Source organism: Nanorana parkeri, unplaced genomic scaffold (genome assembly GCF_000935625.1).
Source record: "Nanorana parkeri isolate BGI_ZX_2015 unplaced genomic scaffold, ASM93562v1 scaffold281, whole genome shotgun sequence".
Taxonomy (NCBI): Eukaryota; Metazoa; Chordata; class Amphibia; order Anura; family Dicroglossidae; genus Nanorana; species Nanorana parkeri.
The window spans coordinates 842,490-868,471 of NW_017306549.1; the positions used below are offsets into that span (position 1 = coordinate 842,490).

General features: G+C 38.8%; 1 protein-coding gene across 1 annotated transcript in view; it reads left to right on the top strand.

Annotated features, from left to right (window-relative positions):
• ADGB (androglobin) overlaps positions 1-24,456 on the top strand; it is a 206,294-nt gene extending 181,838 nt beyond the window's left edge. Inside the window, exons 33-38 of the mRNA XM_018557360.1 lie at positions 7,380-7,567; positions 11,342-11,506; positions 11,617-11,722; positions 15,524-15,614; positions 18,510-18,693; positions 24,268-24,456. Of these exons, the coding sequence (XP_018412862.1) occupies positions 7,380-7,567; positions 11,342-11,506; positions 11,617-11,722; positions 15,524-15,614; positions 18,510-18,693; positions 24,268-24,456 (923 nt within the window). The remainder of the gene's footprint in view (positions 1-7,379; positions 7,568-11,341; positions 11,507-11,616; positions 11,723-15,523; positions 15,615-18,509; positions 18,694-24,267) is intronic.
• Positions 24,457-25,982: the final 1,526 nt, after the last annotated feature.

Sequence of the window (25,982 nt, forward strand, 5' to 3'; positions counted from 1 at the left end):
ATCAGCTTCTTTCCAGCTTCTGAAGCTGGAGAGTGACACAAGAATGCGGAAGTGATGTATTATACAACACTTCCACATTCTTGCAGAGGAGAGGGGACCGGAGGGAGCTCGTGTACCTTGTCTGACATGCTGATCCCGAGCTCGCACCGGGCACAGCGGAGCCCGGGATCAGCGGGACAACGGCGGGGGGGCGTGGAGGGGGGGGACACACACCTATCGGCACCCCATACACGCGATCCGCCGGCTTTAGAGCTTGTATGGTAACAGGCATCGCTGCCTGTTTTAAAAAAACCTGCAATTTCCCGCTCGAGCGCGCCAAGCGGCGTGCGCGAGGGGGAGTGTCTGAGCGGACGTCTAAAGACGTCGGCTCAGATCTAGAGAGCTCAGGGCCGGCCGTTTTTCTACTATGGCCGGCCCGGAGGCAGTTAAACAAATGTATATATGCATATATCACATCAAATTAAAGGCCATTTTGTCCTTTAAAAAACAGTAAATAATATGTGTAGATGCAATGAATGAGGAAGATGGAAATTATGATTAAACAAACCCATAGCAAAAATGGCAACATTGCTCCAGTCCCCAGCAACTAAAACGATTTCTGAAGCTGTATCACTAAGGTGTTAAATGCAATTCATATTTGAATGTTTCCATGTAATATTGCACTATGGCCACTAGATGGAGCTAAATGAGCATAAGAAATAAGTATTTATTTTCTATGCCCCTCAGCGCTAACTAGTGGCCATTTAAAAAAAAAATGAAAAGTACATTGCCTTGTAACTGTTCACTTTGGCATATATCTGCACAGGGCAAACATTCACAGATATTCACAGGGTTAAGGGTTGTTTTTTTGTACAGATGCAGGAGGAAAAATATTTGATTTTTTTTTTTTGGGAAACACATCATGTGCTGGTTTTGCAGTTTTTGAAGGGCCCTGAGGATAGTTTATAAATAAACCCCATAGTGTTCTAAAGCACTGCAGATAATATAAAATAATACAGCAGCATCAGCTGCACATCATGGCTCTGATCCAGCTTCCTGGCAGTGACAATCATGAAGCATGCCTGCTCAATGTATGTCAACATGGCCAGTTGTAATTTTAACCAGGGTATCATTGACATCACAGGAGCACAATTGGGAGCCAGTTGTCACACCATAACAGGGAGTGTCTGAATATGGCACTTTCGACAGATATGTTGTGAAGCCATATTTTTTTAAATGTTTAAAATATTTTTGGAAATGGCTTTAACATGTTAAAGCTTATTAGGGATGAGCCAGAAATGTTGGCATACGTGAATTTGCTGTGGAAAATGCAGATTTTGTGAATTAAAAAAGTGCATACTTTAAAGCTACCCAATATAAGTGTTGTTGGCACACAATTCCTTGACCACCCACGCCCACCCCCCGCTCTCCGTCTTGGTCCACATCACTGCGGCAGCTTCTTCTCCAATGAATGGATTGTTGCTTTGTAATTAAAGGCCCATTCATGTAGTACTCTGGTATAAAGAGAGGGTATTGATGAGTCAACAAAGTCCCCAATTCACTCTCTTATATTTTATTTAATTAATATAATTCAAATTCATTGATCAATTTAATTTATTAGAAAAGATTAGAAAAAATGTTTTTTTGTCAGAGAGTATAGTTTATTTTACTAATCAAAGTTAATCAGTCCTTTACTTGCAGATGTTTTTTTATTTAAGATATTTTATGATGCTATGGTATGTCTTGGTTTGGCTCTCTAGCATTAACACAACATTGCAAGCATTTGTTTTTCTGAGTCACCACGTAACATAGGGGTCTATTCACAAAGCTGCCGAGGGCAGCCGAGTGAATGACCGATCAGAAGTGAAGTGAGCCGAACACTGTTCGGCTATTCACTTCAGGCTGGTACGGCTGATTTCAGCCGTATATATATTACCTATTGTTGATCCTATCCTACTAATATACTAAGTCTGTTATCTCTCAACTTTCTTTAACAGACTAGGTTGTTGAAGCTGTGAAGTTGGAGGGTTGGGACAAACCATGTAACACTGATGGGGTGCTTACAGGTGTTAGCTTGTATTCATATAGTTAAGACCTTTATCCCAAAAGGAAAAACACAAATTCTGTAATGCTTTAAAAGGTGTTAGCTTGAGTTAGGCCTTCATTTGTTAGTCCCCTATGTAATGTTTATCTAACTCTACTAGTCCATCTAATCCAACCCTCTCCACAGGTTTACAATGCTTCTGTCCAAGATGGGTTACATTGATCCTTCTTTGATGTATTGGAGGAGTTAGGGTAGCCACTCTGACACGGGAAGTGTGTTACTGGCCAGACCACCAGGTGAAAACACTTTAACTAATATATTGGGGAATTCACAAGATAACAGTACATTAACAGTAAACAGAAGAAGATATATATCACCAGCGCCAAAAAGTAACTGCTCCTGAGGATAGCTCCAAGAATCTGGGGGCAGCTCCTCACAGTCAGGGAAAACCAGATATCTTAAAGAAACAAAGCAAAAGGGGTGCCTCCAAAGTGGAAAACTAAGTTAATTCAATTATAAATAACAGCTGAAAAGGTATTTACAAACAGCCATTAAACTTAGCATAGAGAGATATAATCTCAGGAAACATCACGATGGACAAACGAAAGTGATGGAAGTACTAGTGCTAAGCCGAGGCTATCTGCACATTGACTCTCCTTCGGTTGACGCATTTCAGAGTCAGAACCTGACGACCACATTTTCGTTTGTCCATCTTGATGTTTCCTGAGATTATCAGGGTTATTCACAAAAAAGTGAAGAGTTTGGAGAAGGCAGGAGAAGTGAACAATCTAGGCCAAAGTAGCTGAACTGTAAAGTTAGCTGAATGGGAGAATTTTTCCAAATCAGCTATGTTGTCCTAGATTGTTCACTTCCCCTGCCTTCTCCAAACTCTTCACATTTTTGTGAATAGCCCTGTATATCTCTCTATGCTCGTTTTTACTGGCTGTTTGTAAGTACCATTTCAGCTGTTATTTTTACTTGCATTAAATCAGTGTTCCACTATGGAGGCGCTTCTTTTGCTTTGTTTCTATTAGAAAACAGAAGATCCCAGGGCAGTAACTATACATCATATAAGTACTTCCAACTGCATAAATCTAAACTGGCACCGAATGTAGCACCCAAGTCTTTTGAAGGTGAACATTGGTCCTCAAAATAACTGCTCACATTGATAGATACAATCTCTAAATTCATATATTTTCTACACCAGCTGTCCCGTATCTGGTCATATTAATTTTATTAGTATTTTAACTTTCCTTAATGGTTGTCTGTCATGCTGACCCCCTTAGTTCAATACTTTACCTAGAATAAGAAGAATGCAGGATTGTTAGCTATTCTCCCACCTTCCTGAGCTGTTCCCTGACACAGAATTCTAGGCACTTAGCATTTTCAGCAGCTACAATTCCCTTTATTGCTCTTATAACAGGTTTTCTTTAAAAACACATCATACAAATGTTTAATCAGCATGCATACAGTGGAAATTCCTTTTCCCAGAATGAGAAATAAGGTAAAATAACTACGCTTTATTGTCTTCCAAAAGGAAATTGCTTGCTGTATTTGTTCTCAAGGTTGTTATTTGAACTTGCTGGAGTAAATCCCGAGAGATTTCTGCATAAAGCCTTTGTAGCTGATATTTCCTTTCCTTGTACATTCTTTTTGTGAGATTTCTTATCTTATTAGAAACTAAGACTAATAGTTTAATAAAGTTTGTATTCAAATGCGAACCTTTGATAATGAAAATATATTTTATAAAAAACATATTAAATATTTAAGTTAGTAAAAAAGATTCAATATAATTGGATAGTTGCATAATATGATCTTTTTATGTTAAAAAGGTAAAAAATGCAAACCGGGTTGGTCTGATTTATGTATTAACCCCTTCATGACTGAGGCCCTTTTTTCAATTTTTGAAGGTCACAAGTATTTTTAAATGTTAAGTTTACATACAAAGAGAATCAAAGCCAGAAATGTAATATGACTGTTGTATTAAACAAAATTGTGTGTTTAATGATGTGCTGGATTCTTACCCCATACCCAGTAAAATAATTATGGCTTTAAAGTGACACATGCCATTCCTCTTGCTATACCATCTAACTGTACTTTCGCATGGAGACTTTTGTAAACTTTTTATTGCTCCATCTCACAGCTCCCTATCAATTGTTAGATAGCAGCTGTGAAAATCTGTGTAAAAATCTCCCTTTAGCATTTGGATTTTTCATGTTTTTGTACAGAAAGTCTGCAGGTATACAATGACATCATCTTTCCTTTCTGATTGGCTCTTATTATTGTATTTTGATTATACTGTGAAGGAGAAATAATGCCAATGTATTAGGCCAGACTTTCTGTCCACAGGCATTGCAGTAAAGTTTTTTTACAAGGTTAAATATAGATGTTCATTAACAAAATTGAACATAAAAAATAATAATTATAACTATACAGTTACAACTATAACAGTAGTAATAATATGCTTGTGAAGTTAAAAGTATTAGTAAAACATTTGTTTCCATTGTAATACATTTAAAAATGTAATTTTTTTCCCCCACAAAACTTTCACTAAATTATATGTTTAAAACGTGAAAATCCAGTTATAATAGGTTGCTCAAGGGCTGTTCATACATCACTGTAATCCTGCCACAATATATTAAAAAAACATATACGGTATATTAGAGAAGGCAGATCTTCTGAGACAGAGGTAAAAAAGGTAAAAAAAAAGCCATGGGGTTCCCCTTATTATTCTATCCAGACCCTTATCCAGGCATGCAGGCTGGGTGGCCAGGAAAGGGTAGACAGTGAGGGTGTGGCATACTAAGACACATGCCTTTCAACATTGATTGGGAATCTTACATGTGCGGCCATAAAGCACCCCCCTTGCAATGCATCTTGTCCTGATTTTGAGGGACATGGGCCTCTTCCCCACATCCAGTCCCCCAAAAAGGATGTTGGGATTTTTGGGGGGAACTTTGGAATGCATACCCCTTATTATTAATTCTCAGAAAAAGTCAAATATAAAAGTCAAATGTAAATAACCACACAAATACATTCACCTTTTTTTTTTTAATTTTCAACTGCAGTTTTCATATTTTTTAAAATACCCCCCAAACCACACATTTCTTAAAGCAAAGGATGGGTGGAATAAAAATATGGTTCTCCTAATTTTGTAGGTCAGTTGCGCAAATGTTTATCAAATCAATATTTTTGAAAAAATTGTGCCTTTCTGCAAAATGGTAAAAAAAACCAAAGGAATGCAAAACTGTAAATAAGCAAATAAGGCTAAAAATCTAGAGGTTGGCCTCACATTTATGTGTTGTGATAAGGCTTGATCTGAAGTGCCATTTACAATGTACAGTCTACTGTAAATTCCTGACGAATCTACGGCGAAATGCGTCGAAGAAAAGGAAAAAATACAGATTATTATTTTATGGAATTTGCATTAATATGATGAATAATGTGTTTATTGACTTTCAAGTAATGAATTAATATAGAAACGATGAATTATTGCTATTATGCATATTAATCTGTATGATTTCCATAGAGGTGACATGCCGTTTATGTAGTGATGTTTTAAATTGAATATGAGATGTTTTATTTAACTTGTCAATCATGTATTTTCTTTATTAAAAATGAATTTTATTATATTGATGAATTTTTTGACATTATGTTGAACCATACTCCCTGGCATTAGTTAGTAGACACTTTTAAAGCCCCATCTTTTCTTCTTTTTTGGCTTACGACTGTAACTAGGGGTGTGGTGTCTTCAATTTAGTGCTGATCCCTAACTATCTCTTTTTACTACTATGTACAGTCGCTGAAGCAACCATGAGCTTATAGCGGAAGAATGATTGCAGGTGACGTAAGGCATACTGTGCGGGCCAGCTGGGAACATTTTTGTATGCGTTACATCAGTGTCAGGGAAAGGGTTAATAGTCATATACAAGAAAATGTCGATATTCTCCCCCCGATGTAAATCCATAATCATGGTCATGTTCTCCACATCCATGATGACCTGCCATCCAACAGGATGGTAACCTCATCAATTCTGACCATTTTTGGTCAATGACATCACCTGGGATCCAGGTATCTGCCATTTGCAATGGGAGTGTGGTGGAGAAACATCATTGGGAGGCGGTTTGTCGTGATGTAAGATTGATTTACAACACTTGACTATTTCTACATTACTAATAAGGTGAATTAATGTACTCCTGTACTCATACCCCTGGGCTGATATCTGGTGACCTCCTTATTATAAAGTGGGCTTCCAGATTCCTATATGTCCCCCCACAAACCCCCACATTCTATTTGGACGACTGGATCTGGGGAAAAGTTACCTGTACGTCAACATTGCCCCCTTTTGCAAGCTGCCTCCCCAGTGTTGAAAGGCATATTGTCTTGTATATTACAGGATGTTGTCTGGTAAATTACAGGATGTTGTCTGGTAAATTACAGGATGTTGTCTGGTATATTACAGATGTTGTCTGGTATATTACACACTCGCTGCCCTCCTTTTCCTGGCCACCCAGGCTGCATACCTTTCCCATCCTTGCAAGGAACCTCTCCCAATGATGAGGGACAAGGAACCCTTGACCATGTGTATATGACACATACACACTGTCTCCAATCCTGTCAGTCAGTGCCTCACACTGAACAGTTTTTGAACATTAACACACTTTGATAATATTTTTTTACACATACTGTATATCTAAAGAAAACATTCCAAAGCTTATAGAACCTTCTAAGAAACATGGGATTCCATTTTAATAAGTATATTTCCGATAGATCTGAGGCAGAATTCAGAAGCCAATAATTATAATGAACAATTAAATCAGGAAACATTGCTGTGATAAAAGTATTCTGCAAAAATCAACATGCAGTCAGGGTGGCTGAGAGGGCAGCATGATACCTTGGTAGTGCTGATGTTTCCACAGTAGCTGCCAAGGTAAATAAAGGCAGTGCACTTGCTTTTAGATACCAAGTCTCAAACAACAATTAAATGTGTTTAATTAACGTTTGTTAATTGCTGATATGTTTACACGTGTCAAGAAATGTCAAGTAAACATCATTTTATTTTCACCTCTACAAAAAAAATACAGACAAAATTTGCCATTGAAAGTCACAAGAAATATACAGTGGTGGGAATTTATCAAAATCTGGAGCAGTTGCCCATGGCAACCTATCAGCATTTCTCTTCAGTGTGCTCAGGTAAGCTTTGAAAATGAGACTGAGAAGCTGATTGGTTGCAGTGCAAATCTGCTCCAGATTTTGTCTGCTGCAGTTTTGATAAATTCCCCCGCCCCCAGTGTTTTTAATTATTTTAATTGTTACATGTTTTCAACTCTGATTGCTAATTTCCTAGTATATGCAGATAAGCCGGAAGAAACCGTATCAGAGACTTGCAACAACCCAGAAAGCCAGAAACCTGTAAGCACACCAAAGACTGCCAGAAAGGGCAAAGATAAAACAGAGAAACCCGAAAAGGAAAAATCTGGCAAAGAGAGGGATAAAGACAAAGAGAGACTGCAATCAGCTCCTACATTGAGACCAGAATCTCAGGTAAACATCAAAGATTATGGGACTGATGTATGAAACTTCCACCTAGCATTATGGCCAGTAGATGGAGCCGAGGAGCAAATTCCTATGCTCCTTGGCTCCATCTAATGGCAGTAATGGTGTCCAAATGGCATTCACTCAGCTATTTGCTGTATGGAAGTTTTATACATCAGCTCCTAATTGACCGTCACAAACAAATCTGAACCATAGTAGGCCAGTGCAGAAACCATGAATATTCATAGTAAAAAAATCTAATATTGAATGTAGATAATTCAATCATTTTTAGTTCACCTCCAGTTTGACACCACCCCATTATTATTACCATAGCAGCCAAAACTGTATATGTATAGCTAATATTATGCTGATTCTGTAGATCTAGAGCTTTGACTTTGTACTGACAACAGCCAATCAGTGTGAGGCTGGTACGTTTATAAAGGCATGGACTATTATTTTGTTAAAATGGCAATACCGTAATAGTCATTTATCAATGCAGGACAAAATAAACAGTCTAAAAACATTTGGAGAAAAAGCCTGCCACTGACCACAAATGCCGAGGGGTGTATTACTACAGCCTACCACTGATTACCAATCTTGGAAAGGGCAGGTTTGCTATTACTGCCACTGACACCAATGCTAGGACTTATTTTGCTCCCACATTACTAGCCACACACTATGAAGCAACAAGCACTTTATTGGCCATGCCTACATGTGTTCATTGGGTGGGATTTTTCTTCCTGATCCTTTCAAGGCATCTTTTATGTTTTCAGATGTTGCCAGCTATGCAGGAGATATTGTCTATGAGCTCCTGCATGTTGGGCAGATTGAAAGTCTAAGTTTTCTCTCTTCATAAAACTGCAGCCATACCTTCAGATGCTGCTGTCCACCCTCCCCTGCCGATTCAACTCCCAACCCCAGCATGCATGAGCAGACATATCCTGCTGCCTACATAGATCAGCAGGTTATTTCCAGAGCTCCCCGGGACATCCAAAATGATTATGCTCATCAATAACTAGAACTTGCATGGTTGCACTTGTTCCTCCTTCTCTTTTGACAGTTAGGGTCGGAGCAGAACATAACCATGCAGGCTCTAGTCGGGAAAGGATAATAGAATGCTCTTCTTTTAGGGCTCCTAGAATGTTCTGGAAATAAAGCAACTCGTTTTGCAGGATTTTATTTTTGTACTTTTACCTTTTATATAGGTCATTAGCAGGCAAACTAATCTGTTTTTAAGGTACAAGTATTTAAAGCAAGTTGCTGTGTACTCCACTGGCGCAAACGTTAGGGTAATTACACTTTCCCTGGCAAATTTGCAAAAATAGAATTACCCCTGTCGGAGGGGTAAATTTGTCTGGGAAAGGGAAAGTGAAAGTGAAATTACCCTTTAACTGCACATTATTACCCCAGTGAAAGACTAAACTGCTGTTTTGGCCTTCTATAAAATCATGCTATTTTTTTCGGGGGGATTTTAAATTGATATGCTATCATGCCCTATCCTATCCATTAATGGCACACAGTAAATAATACTTAATTCTTTTTTTGTTCAGGTTCTAATTTTGAACTTATGAGGGTTAGACTTAAAGGTTAAGTTTACTTTTCTGACCATGTTTCATGTTACACCCATATTCAGGGTTAGTCATGAAACATGATCATATCGCACCCCCTCCCCCCCACAAACACACACTTACCACAATCACAAGGTTCTGTAGTTCTCAATGAAATACAAGTACAGCAACATCAACACACTTGTAGTCCATTCATGTTTCCTCCAGTCCATATTATTGAATGTACAGACATGGACGGGAGGAAGAGTCTGCAGGAGCCAGAGCACTGCACTTGCGATCTACTGATCACTGTTGCAATGTTTTGCTGGCTCCAATGCAAAAAGATAAATGCAAATTTTTTTTCTTTTTTAAATATGTGTTAATTTATAATTTTTTTCCTAAAAGGTTGTATTTCCCTTTAAAAATAGCCGAGTCTGTATTTCATATTATTGTAGTGAATTTGTAATGCTTAAAATTATTTACATGTGTACGCTGTTTAAGCAAATGCTGCCACCAAGTGTTGTAAAAGAATTATTGCAGTACACTGTATATATCAAATTTACCACAGTTAGCACAGGCTTTATTCCTTGTTATGAAGTGTTATATGAATACCATTTGAAAATGTGATCAGTAGCAGTCGGTGACAAGTTTTACAAGGTTAAGTACACAAAATGTAAGTGACCAAGAGTAATACGATTTTCTTTTGTACTAATGTAGTATGTTTGTTTTGGATTAATTTTTTTAATGCATTATACAATAGCAGTATTTCACATAAATGAAATCATAGGAAAATAAGCTGGGTTTTTTCTATTTTCTAGAATTTTCTAGACAGAAAAAAATGATTGCTTCCCATTGGAGAAATTTCCCATTTATTCTCTGTCGTAAAAAGGAAATGAGAGGACATCTCCCCAACAGAAACACAGACAGTGATAACCCAAGCCCGTTCTATCCAAAATGAAATGAAAACATTTTGTTTTGAGCATACAGTTCTCTAAAATACTTGTGTTATTTCAAAACGTACAGCGCTAGCCGCCCTTCAGAGGTGAATATAAGAACTCAGACGTTGAGATCAAGATTTGACAAGTGCTAATAAAAATTAATTAATAATTAATAAATAAAACATTCAGTGAAGGGGTGTATCTCAAAATACTCAATGTGAATCGGTTGTGTGAACAAATAAAAGTCTATAAAATATCAAATCAGACAATGTATACATTTATCTAATAAAATGTTATAGGCTGTGAATATGTGTCATGTGTAAGTGATTCTTGTTAATAAATAGTGAATGGACAAACAATGTATACCAATTAAATAAAATAAAACAAAATTAAACTTTTATCGATGTATGTGTGAATAGTCCAAATCTTTTGTAGTTTTTTTAAAATCTTTCGAAATCCATAAATGTAAGACACTTCGACAGTGAAAATTCAGTGCAAACATCTGGTGAGTGCATTCCCTTGAGGGGATTTTCACTGCATTTTTTCTACATTTTTTTCTACATTTTTTTCTTCATTTTTTTCTTCATTTTTCCTTCGTTTTTTTGGATTTTCGTTGGGCACATTATTGCACTGAATTTTCACTGTCGAAGTGTCTTACATTTATGGATTTCGAAAGATTTTTAAAAAACTACAAAAGATTTGGACTATTCACACATACATCGATAAAAGTTTAATTTTGTTTTATTTTATTTAATTGGTATACATTGTTTGTCCATTCACTATTTATTAACAAGAATCACTTACACATGACACATATTTTCACAGCCTATCACATATTATTAGATAAATTTATACATTGTCTGATTTGATATTTTATAGACTTTTATTTGTTCACACAACCGACTCACATTGAGTATTTTGAGATACACCCCTTCACTGAATGTTTTATTTATTAATTATTAATTAATTTTTATTAGCACTTGTCAAATCTTGATCTCAACGTCTGAGTTCTTATATTCACCTCTGAAGGGCGGCTAGCGCTGTACGTTTTGAAATAACACATCCTAATAGGGGCTGAGTGCCTTTAGTTCAGCAGCTTCCCTTACCCTTCTAGAACAATTTATTTCACATAATTTTTATCCATTTTATCTATTTTAACTTTTTTTCATATTTTATTTTATTATTTTTAGTACTTCCATTAGCGCAAGTTCTTGCAATTATTATATCTCTAAAATACTTGTTTTAAGTGAAATACGTGTCTTTTCCATGTCAATAAAAGTGTTTTAATTATTTTGTAGGTCCAACAGCAGATTGATTCTAACAAGCCATTCTGGACTCTGCGACTAGTCAGTGAGACAAGTGAGGCAGAGACCCTGGAAGTCAAGAGAGATACAGAGCGCATGGATGAAATAAGAGCCATAAAACAAGCATGGGAGGCAGCAGAACCAGGCCGAGCTGTCAAGGTAACTTCTCATGAAGATACAGAAATGTCTATAATCATTGCAGATGGCATTTCGTTTAATACAGCATGGTTTCTTCATCATGTACTCCTCTAACCCCATCGTATCTGCAGGCCTTGCAGTCACGCTTGCAGTATGTGAATAAGTACCTACAGAAACCCAGCACTGAAGCTACAGAAGATGTTGTTCAAGACAGCCAAATTGTTACTGAAGAGGAAGGTAGGCTCTATATTACCACTGATTAAAATTAGGCTTCAAATGTATGTTTTTTTATTTTTTTTTATTGTGCCTTAAAGTCTATGAGTTTATAGAGGACTAGACAAATCCCATGTGCCAGGTAACTGATATACCTTCAAAAAATTCAGCAGATACCTAATCTCTTTTTAATCTTTTTTCTATTGTTTCCAGTAAAAAAGCATGGTCCCATCTGTTGTAGTGACTGGTCCCTATGTTCTGTATTCATGTTTCTACCACTGGCTTTATATGATTTAAATACAATATCAGTGTAGATACAACTAAATATGGCAGACAGACCCGTCAAAACTATCTAAATTATTCCAATGATGTAGTGAAAGTAATATTTTTTTAAACTTTTTAACATCTGCTTTAATACTTTTCTGAGACACTGATCTTAAACTGAGACTTCTCAATTCCTTATTAGAATTCTTTTACAAGATCAGTTACTCAGGAAACATTGGAGCTACTGGGTCAGAATAAAATGGCAACTAGCATTTTCAGAAGAGGGTCAGCAATAGCAGTCCCTTTATTTCTCTTATGACAGATTGACTGTAACAAATGTAAATGCAGAATTCCCTATCTAAACGAATCGCTTACATGTGAAATATGGTCTGAAATGTATGATTAAATCAAACTTTATTGTACAAAGAAACAAAAGTACAAAAAGGACTCCAGAATCCAGTTGAAAAAAAAACAACAAATGGAGTAGAAAGACGTGTACAAGATAACACAGATATATCCAAAACAAAGTAAATCACCTGAATAATATTGGTACTTTGAAAGTGTATCATCAAACTGGTGTAGCCCTTGTTTTCCACTAACTCCAGTGGGTATATATATGGATCAGGTCAGTAATTGATTTCTTTGTAACCAGAGATATCTAATAGCCCAGAGTCCAAGGGAGAATACACGGGTGAGATCTACCAGGACTAAATAAAGGTCCCAAGAGGCATGAGGTCGATGACGGTCAATTATCAAATAGAATGGGAAAGGAAAGAGAAGGGTAAAATAGGAGTAGAGAAGGAGGAACAGAATGTGAATAAATCCAGTGATATGAGAAAGATACGAGAAAGAAAAAGGGGGGAAAGTTAGGGAGAGAGTGAAGTACTGCCAAGGGAGAGAGGAGTTTTGTGCAACCACCATGATCAAAAATCAAGGGAGAGGAAGAACGGGCCTTTAAGTGTAATGGAACTGATTACAACTTACCTCCAACATGAGTTGGAGGTTGAAAAATGCAGCCATAATATCCATAGAGATTAACATTTTGAGTAGGTATCCAAAGTCCAAAGCTAGCAATCGTTCCAGCCCCATAATGGCATAATGTAATTGACTGTGGATACCCAGTGAGATAGATGGGGAACCTCTTTCGACTTCCAATGAAGGTGTATCAATTGCCTGGCATCCGAGATAAAAAAATCTAAGTAAGAAGTCTTTTGCTAAGTCATTGAACCCAGAAAAATTGATAGAAGAGTGACTTCATAGGAGTTGAGCAATGATTCTCCATATATCTCATTGTAGTTTGGATGAATGAGCATTCCCACCAAATTTGCAGGTACATTCTCTTTGCCTTCCCCATCTCCAACAGGAGTCTGATGAGGATGGAAAATTGCAGTGAAGGAAGACTGACAATTAAGCATCTAGCCACCACCATGTCAATTTATGGTGGGGGGAAGCAGGTTGAATAAATGAATGTACCATAGAGTTGACAAAATGTCTAGCCTGAGGCCAAGCAGGAATAGCCCCACATTTAGGCAGAACCAACTCCTAACGGGAGATTGGTGCAATCAATGAGAGGAGACAGGAGGCTTGGTAAAGAAAACAAATATTTATCTTCCTCTTTTTCGTATCTTTCTCATTTCACTGAATTTATTAATTCTGTTCCTCCTTTTCTACTCCTATCTTATCCTTCTCTTTCCTTTCCCATTCTATTTCAATGGACTCCCATTTTAAATTCCAGGCCTTCAACAATGCTAAGATACGGGGGGGGGGACATGAATTTTATGACTGGTAGATAAGGTGGAAGCCAGGGAAGTGCCCTCAAGTACAGGGAAGAGTGAAACTGTTCAAAAGTCAATCTCTTTAGTATGGGTCGTGGGAATCAGTCCAATTGGTGTGAAATTTTTGAAAATTAAGTGAAATGAAAGCACTATTATGCAACAACTGAAAGCATTTAAAGAACTATTATCACTATCCATTTTCAATATGAATCGTATTGGTGGCTGCCCATAGCACATCCTGCTATGGAGAGATTTAATTACTTGCTGGCATTCACCTCATTTGACTATATGTACAAAGAGATTTTTTTGCAGCTTAGTCGTGCTACTAAATTTACTAGCCATTCATTGCTAGGGGTAGTATTGATTGCTAAACAGATGGAAAATAAATGTTAGAGCCACTGCTATGATAGGGGAAGAGGGCGCTCTGCACAAATGCGGATTCTTAAACAGAAAGATGCTTACTGCTTTGATGCTGGAGCATTCAATGGCTGCGGCACACATGAAATTAGTTAGGCTTGAAATTTAAACAAAGATGGGAGTGTTTCAGCAAGGCTTCAGGGGGCAGGAAATGGCTTAGAGTAAGAGGTATGGCATCAGCTACAGTAATCAATAATTAAAAAAATTTGACTGTTTGTTTTAACCTACTTTGTCTCCTGGTCTGCATGATTGCTTTATTGTAAAAGGTATGCCAAAGATGAACTTACACTTTAAGTAAACGTTGCCTGTGTTACATCGACATAATTTACAAGGTTTCAATATTTTTGTTAGTAGTTGTTAATTATGGCTATGTTCTTTTTTTCTTTATAACTACCTGAGTGCAGATATAAATCCCTTTACCTCAGACTGGCTGAACTAGAAATGTGATTTTCTTGAACATGGAAAGAACACATTTCACAGTTTAGATTGCTGATTACTGGTTTAAGAGGATTTTCTGGCCTTCAAGCTTTGAAGACTATAAGAAAATCAATGAGGTTTGTCACAGAACAAGGCTGTTATATAGATTTTTAAAGGTTGTGACTCACTAGTGTGATTATTTCAAACATGACTTACAGTATTTGACTATTTATAGAATTGTATGTTTTTACTACAGATTTAATGGAAACTATCAATTTGTTATTGTCTTAGAAATGTTTCCAGGGAAAATCTATTGCACAGAAAATATGCCTTGGATGTGGGTGTCTGTCAATTATCATGCTTTTCTGGGAATTGGTGGCTTTTCACTTGAAGGAGCATTGAGTTCACATTCCTCTGCCAGGTGAAAAGCGAACACTTAGGGGTCCATTTGAAAAGTAGTGGTGTGGCCTTATCACAGCAATACCACTGCTTACAAAAAAAAGAAAGGTGCATTTATAAAGCACAGCAACCTGTCAAAGTCATGTGACCAACTTTTCCTCAGTAATGGAGTTCACTTTGATGCATTGAGCATAGAGAACTCAGTAGGATTCAGTCGGCTCCACACTGCAGCATGTATTTTATACAAGTGAGGTAACCATGCCGAGTATAGCGGATATTGATATTTGCTCTCCATTGTAAATGTCCCTCTTACTCTTAAACCATGTTATCTGATGCCCTGGGGCACCACCCTGGCATGCATCCAGATATCTATACAATACATTTTAATCATTATGAATGGCATATTATTATATACCATCTTCCATTGGCTTGCTTTCTTAAAATCCTGTTAAGAATTTCTTTTAATGAATACTTTTAATTATTATAGATAGTATCAAGTATCAAAGCTAAAAAGTATTTGTAATATATTTTTTTAACTTTAAATTACTTGTAGTTCTGCCAGCTGCTAAAGTACAGGAGCATGCGATATCAAATCCACCTGCTCCCAATAAGCAAGAAACTTTTGATTTAACACCTTTTATTAGGTAAGTTATATGAATTATTGATACACCTTAAATATAAAGTATTGTGAGCAGGGGCGTAACTAGAAATCACAGGGCCCCATAGCAAAATATTGTATGGGGCCCCGTGATTTCTAGTTATACCCCTTGCAGGGCCCACTCGAGATCCCACCTGACGGTGACCCTGCAGAGCCCACCATAGACTATCTATGGTGGGCTCTGCAGGGTCACCCTCAGGCGGGCTGGTCGCACTCCTTACCTGTCCGCCTCCTCTTCGTCCACGGTCGCTGATGGGCCCCGCCTCCTCCTCCGTCGCCGGGCCCTGCCTCCTCCCTTGCTGCTGACCACGGGCCCCGCCTCCTCTTCCACTGCTGGTTACACGCTGCTGCACAGATTACTGTCAGTGATCTGAACAGCAGCGTGCTCGTCTTCAGCTGCCAGTGAAAGCCACCAGCAGAGGGACCCAGGTGGCCCACTCGGCATCTGGCCGGGCCCCACTGTGCCCCGGGCCCCATAGCGGCCGCCTGGGTTGCTATGGTGATGGTTACGCCACTGATTGTGAGTAGAGGTGACCATTTCAGAATGTAATGTATAATCTTTGCATAGCTTTGCATTTTTAATCCAAAGAATGTTAATATACTACCAAATGTCATATTTGTCACAAACAACTAATACATCTACTGCTACAAAGCCGTAATAATTCTTCAAAAACCAGCTACTCTAAATTCCAGCAAGGAGAAATTAATAGAATGCAGGGAGTTGAGTGTCACGTGTATATTGTAAGCAAAATCCAAATTTCTCTATAGGATTTAGGGACCTAGCACACAAAAGTTGTCATTAAATCCTACAGAATGCCAGGTGTCCCCATTCAAATGTGGCCGCTGTACCCATTGAAGTTAATGGGTAATGGGTGGACAGCGGCAGCATCTGTAAGCGGCAGTACGCATGTGATTGTGTTTGACATGATTACATGCCGTTTGGAGTAGATGATTGCCACTGGATGCAGATAGATGTGTCCAGCGACAGTCATCTATTCCAAGCTGCATGCAATTGTATCAAATAAGATGCAGACTTACAGATGCGGCCACTGTCATTTACTTGAATGGGCACAGCGGCCAGATCTAAATGGGAACACCTGGAATTCCTGCCACAGGTATCCATAGGTCCCTGCCGGAAGCATCCCAGATTGCATTGTGGGAACGAGGTCTTAGTCTTATTAGAGCTGAACTCCAGGTAAATAGCTAAATAAACAGTTGAATTACATATATAAGGGAGCCATTCACCTGTCAATGGATTTACACAGCCCTGCCACACATCACAGCTTTCTCCTCTGCAGTTAGGAAGTTGAACTAGGTTACCTCCTAGCCCCCAGCTCGTGGATGAACAGCAGAAGAAAGATGACACCATCCATCTGCTCTCTCCTCGTCAGCATGTTTCCTTCAGGTTTTCTGGCAAGCAACAGATGTAATTGAATGCTAGTGCTGTCCCTTCCTCTCCCAGGCTGAGAACTGCTGTACAGAGGAGTAGCTGAAATCAATTTAAATTTATTTTCTTACACTAATTTAATTGAAAAAAAATATATACCGGTATATAATCTTAAAAAAATGCATAGCTGTTTAAATTAGTGTTGTTTTTAAATCTGGCAGGAGTTCAACTTTAAATAGAATTTAGTTCACCAGCATGACCTAATTTCATTCTCTCCACTCTGGTGACATTTTGTGGAATCAGAACAATATACAATTTTTTAGTAAAACACTTTTTTTCCTCAAAGTTTAAACAATAGTGGCCTACATGTAGACCCGGAACACACGTTGGGAAATAAGCAATACATTGCATTTCATTTATAAAAAAATATAAATAAAAACTTCACTAGTCTTGCATGCCAAAATGACCCCTGTCACCTATTAAGTGAATTATCTGTAAAAAATAAGTCAAGGCAACTGGACTTGCTGTATTTTTCTTGAAAACGTTTCACTGGACATCCAACCAGCTTTCTCAATTCAGAATGACTTGTACAAAATTTTATCTGGGAATAAACATGGTGAATGTTGCTCCAAACCACATAATCTGTTAGTCACAACCAGGTGTTGATTGCATTTGCATAATTGGAGTCTAGGAGGTGTTAATAACCTGTTAAAAGAGCATTGCATGTGGCAGCCAATAGATGTCTCCCCCCCCACACCACCACCTCTATTCAAGCTTGGCTTCTCCATTTTTACATAGATAGCCTCTTTCACACCTCTTTTAAATCCAGTCCTCCTCCCTATCTAGCATGCGTACTTAACTGTCTTCAAAGGAGTGACCTTTTTCCTTTAGGTGTAGGTACACTGCCGAATCCTGACCAGAGGGTTTGGCTCTTCTATGCTGTGCCATACGCTGGTGTAGCTGCTGTTTTTTTCACCGACATGCAATTCTGAGCACTCCTCACTGCACTGGACTGCATACACAATGTTGTTCATCTTGTGTTTTGGCGTTGGGTCTTTTGTGTAAGCAAGTTGTTGCCTCAGTGTATTGCTGGGCTTAAAGCAGACACTGGTCATCCAACCAGCTTTTTGAGAAAGCTGGTTGGATGACCAGTGAAACATCTTCAAGAAAAATACAGCAAGTCCAGTTGCCTTGACGTATTTTTTACAGATATACCATGACCTGGATGAATGAGAACCTTCACAGACATATTTAATATGGTTTTGTACATGGAGGAAGTTCTGATGACCCCAGCTCACAGCAGATGTCAAGAGTGGTCTTCCCAAGTACAGAAACAAAGAACCCCTACAGCATATTCCATTATTACATCACATTTGTAATGGTAGCTCAAGTTTGTTCCACAATCATAGATCCTGTTGTTGCATTTGCAGTAGTTCTGCCTGTTTGTGTAAGTAATATTTCTAATACATTCTGTATTTCCTTCTCTTTTTCCAGAAAAACTAAGCCAGAACCAATATTAAGAGATGAGTGTGTCATTCAGCAGCAAGTATTGCAGAAAGCAGAGGAGATCAGACAATTCAAGCAGCTAAGGGAAGAGGTTATACAGCAAAGAGACCTGGAGAAAAATACACGAGATTTGTTGAAGCAGAAAGTTCTGCAGATGTATGAAAAGTTACAGGTAAGGCAGAATGAGGGCAATTTATCAAAACTGGAGCAGACACAATCTGGAGCAGTTGTCCAAAGTAACCAATCAGCTTCTCTCTTTCATTTTTCAAGTTTAACTGAACAAACTGAAGAGAGAAGCTGATTGGTTACTATAGGCAACTGCTCCACATTCTTTCTGCTCCAGTTTTGATAAATTCCTCCCAAAGTATTTAATTTCACCTGGGCTAACATTCGGATCTCTTTATATGCTAAACAATCATGTAGATCCATGTTTCCAAGAATACAAAGCACAGTATACACCACCACCATGGAAACTATAGATCTGTCTTTTAAATACCATCAGACCTGGGGTTCACCTGCACACACTAACAGACATATAAACCTTTAGAAATGATCCTAGATATTACTTGTAAATAACCCCTTGTACCCTAACTAGAAGGATAACCTGTTTTCTGCCTCACATCCAGAATATTGTAACTGTTCTGCCTCAAACTACAATAGAACATTTATCAGACAACTTCTTGATAATAAATTGTCCACACTGAGTTTCCCCAGTTTTGTTTCTCAAAATAGTTTTAAAAAGTTTTATGCAACTGGAAATCCACAAAGAATAAAAGGCGTTTAATATAATTGCATTTTTTAGCAGAATGTGCCCATCCTTTAATATCCTTCCAAATGCATCACACACATGTAGCTTGTTACATCCCTTAAGTCTTTCCTTTATCCACTTTAGAGGCAGTCATTGACATCTTTGTATTATCATTCCAAACTGTCTCTGTACCTAAATTTCCCCCTGCCAGCATGTCCCCCCTGCCCCCTTGCCAGTATACATGTGCTTCCAAATGATCATTTGATCATTTGCAGGGCTTGAAACAAAATCACATGTGTGCAAACAAATGTATCACTTTACTGGCTTCTTCTTAAGGCCCCGTTCACATGTAGCGACTTATCGCGCGATTTCCGCCGCAATATCGCGCATTTTTGCCGCGCGATATCGCGGGAAGTCGCCGGCTAATGATAGTCAATGGAGCTGTCTTAGCTCCATGTCGCGCGTCGCTCGTCGCGGTCGCAAGTCGCTTCTACCGGACCCTTTTTTCGGCGGATTTTGCGCGATTTTTTTCTATGGAGCCCGACGTAGAAGGTCGCGCTACCGTCGCTGGATCGTCGCTGGAACGTCGCCCTGAAAGTCGCGCTATCCCGGCCGCTGCAAAGGTATGTCGCTACATGTGAACGGGGTCTAAAGGAGAATTATGAGGTGAGTGATTTTCACTCAACCTCATTATCTGAGCCGACCTGTGACAATGAAACTGTCACAGGTCGGCTCAGTAGATTGGGAAGTGAGCGAACACATACCGGCACTCGCTCACTTCTCGATCCTGTGCCGGCAGAGAGCCGTGACAGGGGAAGGGCTGGATTCCCCCCTCCCCTGTCCGATCCTCCAGCCCTGACTGGCGGAACGGACAGGCGAGGGGGCGGGTACAGCTGGCTCTGCCTCTAGATAGGCAAAGCCAGCTGTCACTCACGCAGCTGGGTGGATCCAGACATAATTGTCGAGACCCGTTCTGGCTGCAGTGTCTCAGTATACTGCGAGCAGTAGCTTGCGGTATACTGAGCTTTGGGTGATGGGAGGACGCTAGTTTGTGTCCTCCCGTTACCCTTAGGAAAAGCCCTAACCCCATAGTTCTCCTTTAAGCCTTTACAGCACTTCTTTTCTATTCTCTCAATGCTCAAGCCCGAGGTTAAGCTTCCAGGTCAGACTCAGACACATAGCTAATGAACTTATGTGGGTCAATAATCTCATGACATCCAACGTTACATCGTTTTTCAAGAGCTTTTTGTAATAAAGACTGGTCACTGCTGCTCTCCTGCCTTGTGCTGGGTGACTGGTTTTGTCTCCACCCAGTCTGTAGGCAGCCTGCAGTGAGTGGCCCTGCTAGCTCAATTACCAGCTCTTCTCTTTGCGCAGGATATGTACAGTACAGTGATGATGTGACTGCAGAGCCGGCACTATCTCCTCCTGGCCGCTGCAGCTTCAGAGCGGCCAGGAGGAGAGGGAGTGCAGAGAGGTGTGATCAGCGCCACCTCAGCCATCTCAGGAGGCAGGGAGAGGAGAGCTGTACTTGCAGCCCTTCCTCTCAGCTGTCACAGGAGTTCTAGCACAGTGCTGTGCTGGAACTCCTGTATTGGAGGTGACAGGGTCAGTAAAGAGAACCTGTCACCTCCATATGCTATCACACAGGGACTTGTTAGCTCCTGTGTGATAGCAATAAAGTTAAGTGAAAAAAATAAAAATTAGAAAAAAAATGGATAAAACGTTATAAAATAAATAAAAAATATGAAAAAATAAGTAAAAAATAATAATTAAAAAGTAAGAGATAGTAAGATTAAAAAATCAAAAAGTTACAAATAATAAGAAAAAAATTATAACAAATAAAACAATAAGATAAAAAAATTAAAAAGTAAAAGATAATAAGATAAAGAAAAATGTAAAAAAAGAAAAAGAAAAAAGTAAAAAAAATAAAAAAAATAAAGGTGCACCAAAATGAAAATTTCAAAACCAAAACAACACCAAAACTAAAAATAAAATGTCAGACCGAAACCGTAAATGCACCTTCGCCTGTGTAGGCACAAATCCTTGCACCGACCCTGTGTGACTGCTACATTTGCAAGGCTATAACTGGGTTTGCATTTGGTGTATGCTTTGCGACCATTGAGCAACATATTTAAATGAACGTTTTTGTGCCTGTAATCCAGCTTAAACATTACACTTTTAAGTACTCTAAAATCTTCATTACTAAAAAACAGATGCATGGTTTGCATCAATTGGGTAACTATAGAAAGAAAGCTGGGGCAGCTCCTCCGTGGTCCTTGCAAAGTCATGGTTAGTACAGCAAAATAGCAGCCCAGCTTCCAAGCAACTCCCAAGTGCCTTCTCTGAGTCCCAGAGCTGCTTCATCATGAACCTACAAGTTCCTGACAAGCAGTTATAGAGCTGTGTAGTGTCTGTGTAGCTGCCAACTCCTTGAAAGGCTGTGAAGGAGAGCTCAAGCATCATTTTCAGCTGAAAAGTGAAAGTCACATTTTTTCGTGAATAACCCAAAATTTGCTGTGCCAAAAAGATTATTTTGACTCCTTGTATAAATATTTGTAGAAATTAAATAATAATAATACAGCACTCTCCACAAAAGGAAATTAATAGTGTGAAAACACCCCACCCAGCAGAATAAAAGCATAAAAAGTGTAAAATATAAAAACACATAACATATTAAAATGTAAAAAAAATCCACCAATAACCCCTTTAGCCCATGCTAAAATTACGGGCGGAGGGCGGATCCTTCTCGGTGGAGTCACGTAAATGTACGTCTTTTTTTTTTCTGCTAGGGGGGGCGCGCGCGGACTGAATCACGCCGGGAAGGATAGCAGCCGTTACTGGCTGTCTCATACAAGCGTTCAGCCGGCTCTATATCCGGCCGATCGTTTGTATGACCTCGCATGGTGCACCCCCCTCCTGCGCCGCTGCCGGTTATCCCGGGCACCGCTGTCCCGCCTGTGGTGCCCGGGACTGAGAGGACCAGCACAGCGGCTGCTCAAAGAGAAAAGGAGGAGAGATCAGCGTTTCCCAGCGTTTCTCTCTCTCTAAAGTCGGAAGCAATGTCTATTACATCACTTGCGCCTTTAGCTGTCATTTCTCTGGCTGGGAGCCAGAAAAGTCGCTGATGAAGCAGATCTCTGCTTCATCAGCTTCTTTGGGGGTCCCTAGGTGACACTAGGGGTCTTAATCTAATTCTGATGCACATTACTGATGCACTAATCATTAATCAACGCTTTTTATATTTGTTTTACATTTAATCGATTCATATTGTATTGGTTTCTTAGTATTTTACAGTCCATTTTAGCCAGTTTATCACGACGGTGTTATTGCATCATGGTCTACAGAGAAAAAATTAGAGAAGCTCACCATACAGTTTGCTTATACAATCTCATTTATATTTACCAACATGATATATTGCTAGTCTCCTTCTGCTTAGATATACAGTATTGACTGGAATCTTTAGGCTGGTCTTCACAATATATAGCAGTTAGTAATTCTAAAATGTACAGAAATTGAAGAATTAGATTGTAACATGAAAAGCCTGCATTAATTAGACAGCTTCAACTAAAACCTATGTCTGCTAAATTGTGCATATCTGGCCAATTTTGTAATAGTTTAGGAAGGCTTGGGGAAGGATTTGCCATGAGCAGATTTTACAGCTATCTGGGACTTTGTTAGGTCCCATTCACACTTTGCCCTTCTTGTACGTTTTTTTTTACATGCATTAACACACTTTGTCTAACATGTTAATGTGTGTTCAATTAGGGTAGCCTGTTCATTTTGAATGGACTGTCAATGCACAAGAATGGACAAAAAATGTGCATGTAAAATTTGTCCAACATCTACAGAACTGCAAAATGAATGGCACCGCAACCCACTAACGCACATTTGTATTACCACATTGCACTGTTTTGCAAAAGTGTGTATCAGCCCGTCAGAGAGATTTTCTCTGTAAAGTTGACAATGAGTAGAGGAAGGCATCAACTTTTCATTGCTGCCTGTGTTCCTGTTGTAGATTTTCTATAACTTCATCTCTGGTGAAACCATTGTCACTGTGAGTGTAAATGAGGGAAGAACCAGAAGTCTTGCTGCACTCCTTACCGGAACATCCAAGAGACCCGTGCAGACGGGTGGGTGCTTGTAGTGACCACGGACGGCACTCTGAATAATACAGAAGAAGAAATGATGTCACCAGCACACCATAAGAGTAATTTAGCAAAAGTCCATTTAATGGCACATTGCCATTCAATGCAAGCGCTTTCGGGGCCTCAAGGGGTCCCCTTCATCAGGCTCAGAATGTGCTGGTGACATCATTTCTTCTTCTGTAAATGAGGGAAAGCTCTGTATGGGGCCCTGGACAACAGTAAAAATCTGACTTAGGTTCTAATCTTTCCCAAATCCATGCAAAGCAAAAAAGAAAATAAGTTTTTGCTGTACTCACACTTTAAATAATAAAAGTGTTGGCAACAATGGTAGTAGAGGGCTGACAGTGCTGATGTAGGAATCTCAAAGAAATGGCTAGAAAGTGTGTGTATGAGTGGGACAAGTCCATGGCTTGCTTATGTTACTGAAAGAGTTGTAATTTCAAAAATCTAATGTCATGTCCAAGGGCAGTAAAAGTCTCATAGTTCTGAAAACATAAATTAGGATAGAATGGGATACTACCAAATGCTTCAATTAATTGCATGCTAATTGATTGTATCTGCCATAATGTTATCTAGATCTTGATTTGCTACAATAAAGTAGTGCAAACATTATTGCACGGAGGTCCAAAGACTGTGTAAGGTATAGACAGTACTCTGTAACCAGCCATACTAGTTTCTACAGGACAGTGGTGTCCAACTGCGTACTGCCACTCTATCCCCCTCTCACACCAGCCTGTAGGTTATCCGTAGTCATTATTACTAAAGTTATATAATGTTAAAAAAAAGATTTTATTTTAATGTGTTATCAATCAATACAAGTAAAAAAAATACATTTATTATTTTTTTGCAGATGTCACTTGATAATGCCCGTGAGAACATTCTCAGTGCCCGGGAGCAGTACCGAAATAAATTGTTGGAAGCTGAGAAAAGAAAGCAAGAAATTCAGGCAGCCAGTGATGCTGTTGCTACCGCAGAATTGGTGAAGAGTCCATCAGCCCAGAAAAGAAAAAGCGCAAAAAGTGCTAAAAAGAACAAATAGATTTCAGATTGTGTTACATCTATATGACACCAGTACAAATAATAAGGGACAGGAAGAAAAAGATTGAAATACAAAGCAGAGAGTCTAACCCTACCTACTCTAAAACTTAAAGGAAACCTTTTAAAAAAAAACACGGCGGCTGCCACCTACTGAAAATAGTTATTGCAAGGCTATCATGCTGATGCATTGGCTTTAATGTTTCCTAGGTCACTGACCTGGAACAAGTATTGAGATAGAGAACTGTGACACTTTTTTAATGTTCATTTACAACATCTTTTTTCTTTGTCTGTGACTTAGAAAGTATTGATGCAACATAAATACCCCAGTCAAGGGGAGATCAAACTTTGGTGAAGTGAGAAAGTTGGTAGAATCATTAGAACCTGCAAAGGGAATGCATCAAATCTGTAGATTTCTGCACAAATGGGCCACTTCTAAACGTTCTGATCAGTGTATTTATCTTTAAAAAGTATTGTTGCCAGGGACAACCAGGCAACAAGCATACCAGCAATAGCAGCCTCCATGTTATAAACACGATAGAGTCACTTCAACATAAAGTTTGGCTGATGTTGGGCTTTAAAGTATATTTAAAAGAAAAACATGTGGGTTTTTTTTTTAGATTTTTGGAGTGAGAAAGTTTTGAAATCCTGTCCAACTTGTGGTTGTCATGGAACAGGAATAGAGGGGAAATCTTCCAGTAGAGGCAACTGTTCCAGTGATGTCTAGGAGGGCATTTCTCACTCTTTAGGGAGATTTCCTCTTACATCCTGATGTGTCTCCAAAACCACAAAGGACACGACATAGCAAGAAATACATATATAATAATATTATAGTATGATATTTTAAGTTGGGACAGTGAAATCTTTAAAGCTGTAAGGACCCTTTCATACCTTGGTGCCATGGTGCATTGTGTTAATGCATTTTTCACATGGCAGTTATGAGTTATGGCAGTCCATTCAGATGAATGTCCTGGCAATGCACCCAAACTTCCAAAGGTTGCACCATTTTTTGCAACACGCCACCCCACAAAGAGTAGTTGCATGTGTGTTGGAGCCACGTTGCCTTAGTGTGTTGGGGTGCCATTCTAAAGTAATGGCACCGCAATCCACTAACACACATAATGGGCATTTGTTACCATAACGCATTGGAAAGGTGTTTTTGGCCCTAAATATTATTTATTATATATTTATATTGTTACATTGTTCCTGCACATACTCGTATGATAATCATTACATGTGTAATAGCACAGTTCAGATTTTTCTCATTGTGATGGATTTTTCTACAACAATTTGTAGGATTTTGTCCACAGCTCTACCATACAACAATACAATGATTATTGAGTGGGCACAATGAACTTGTAATGGCATCACAAACAACATACACAATAAATACTATTTAGAATGCTGATAATTTGCCCAGCCTCCTTAGAATGAATAAAAATTGATAAAAGTGTGGTTAAAGGCTGAGAATCTTCATTTTGTTATTTTTTTATGTCACGTTTGTAAGAAGTTGCACATAGTAATTGTAAT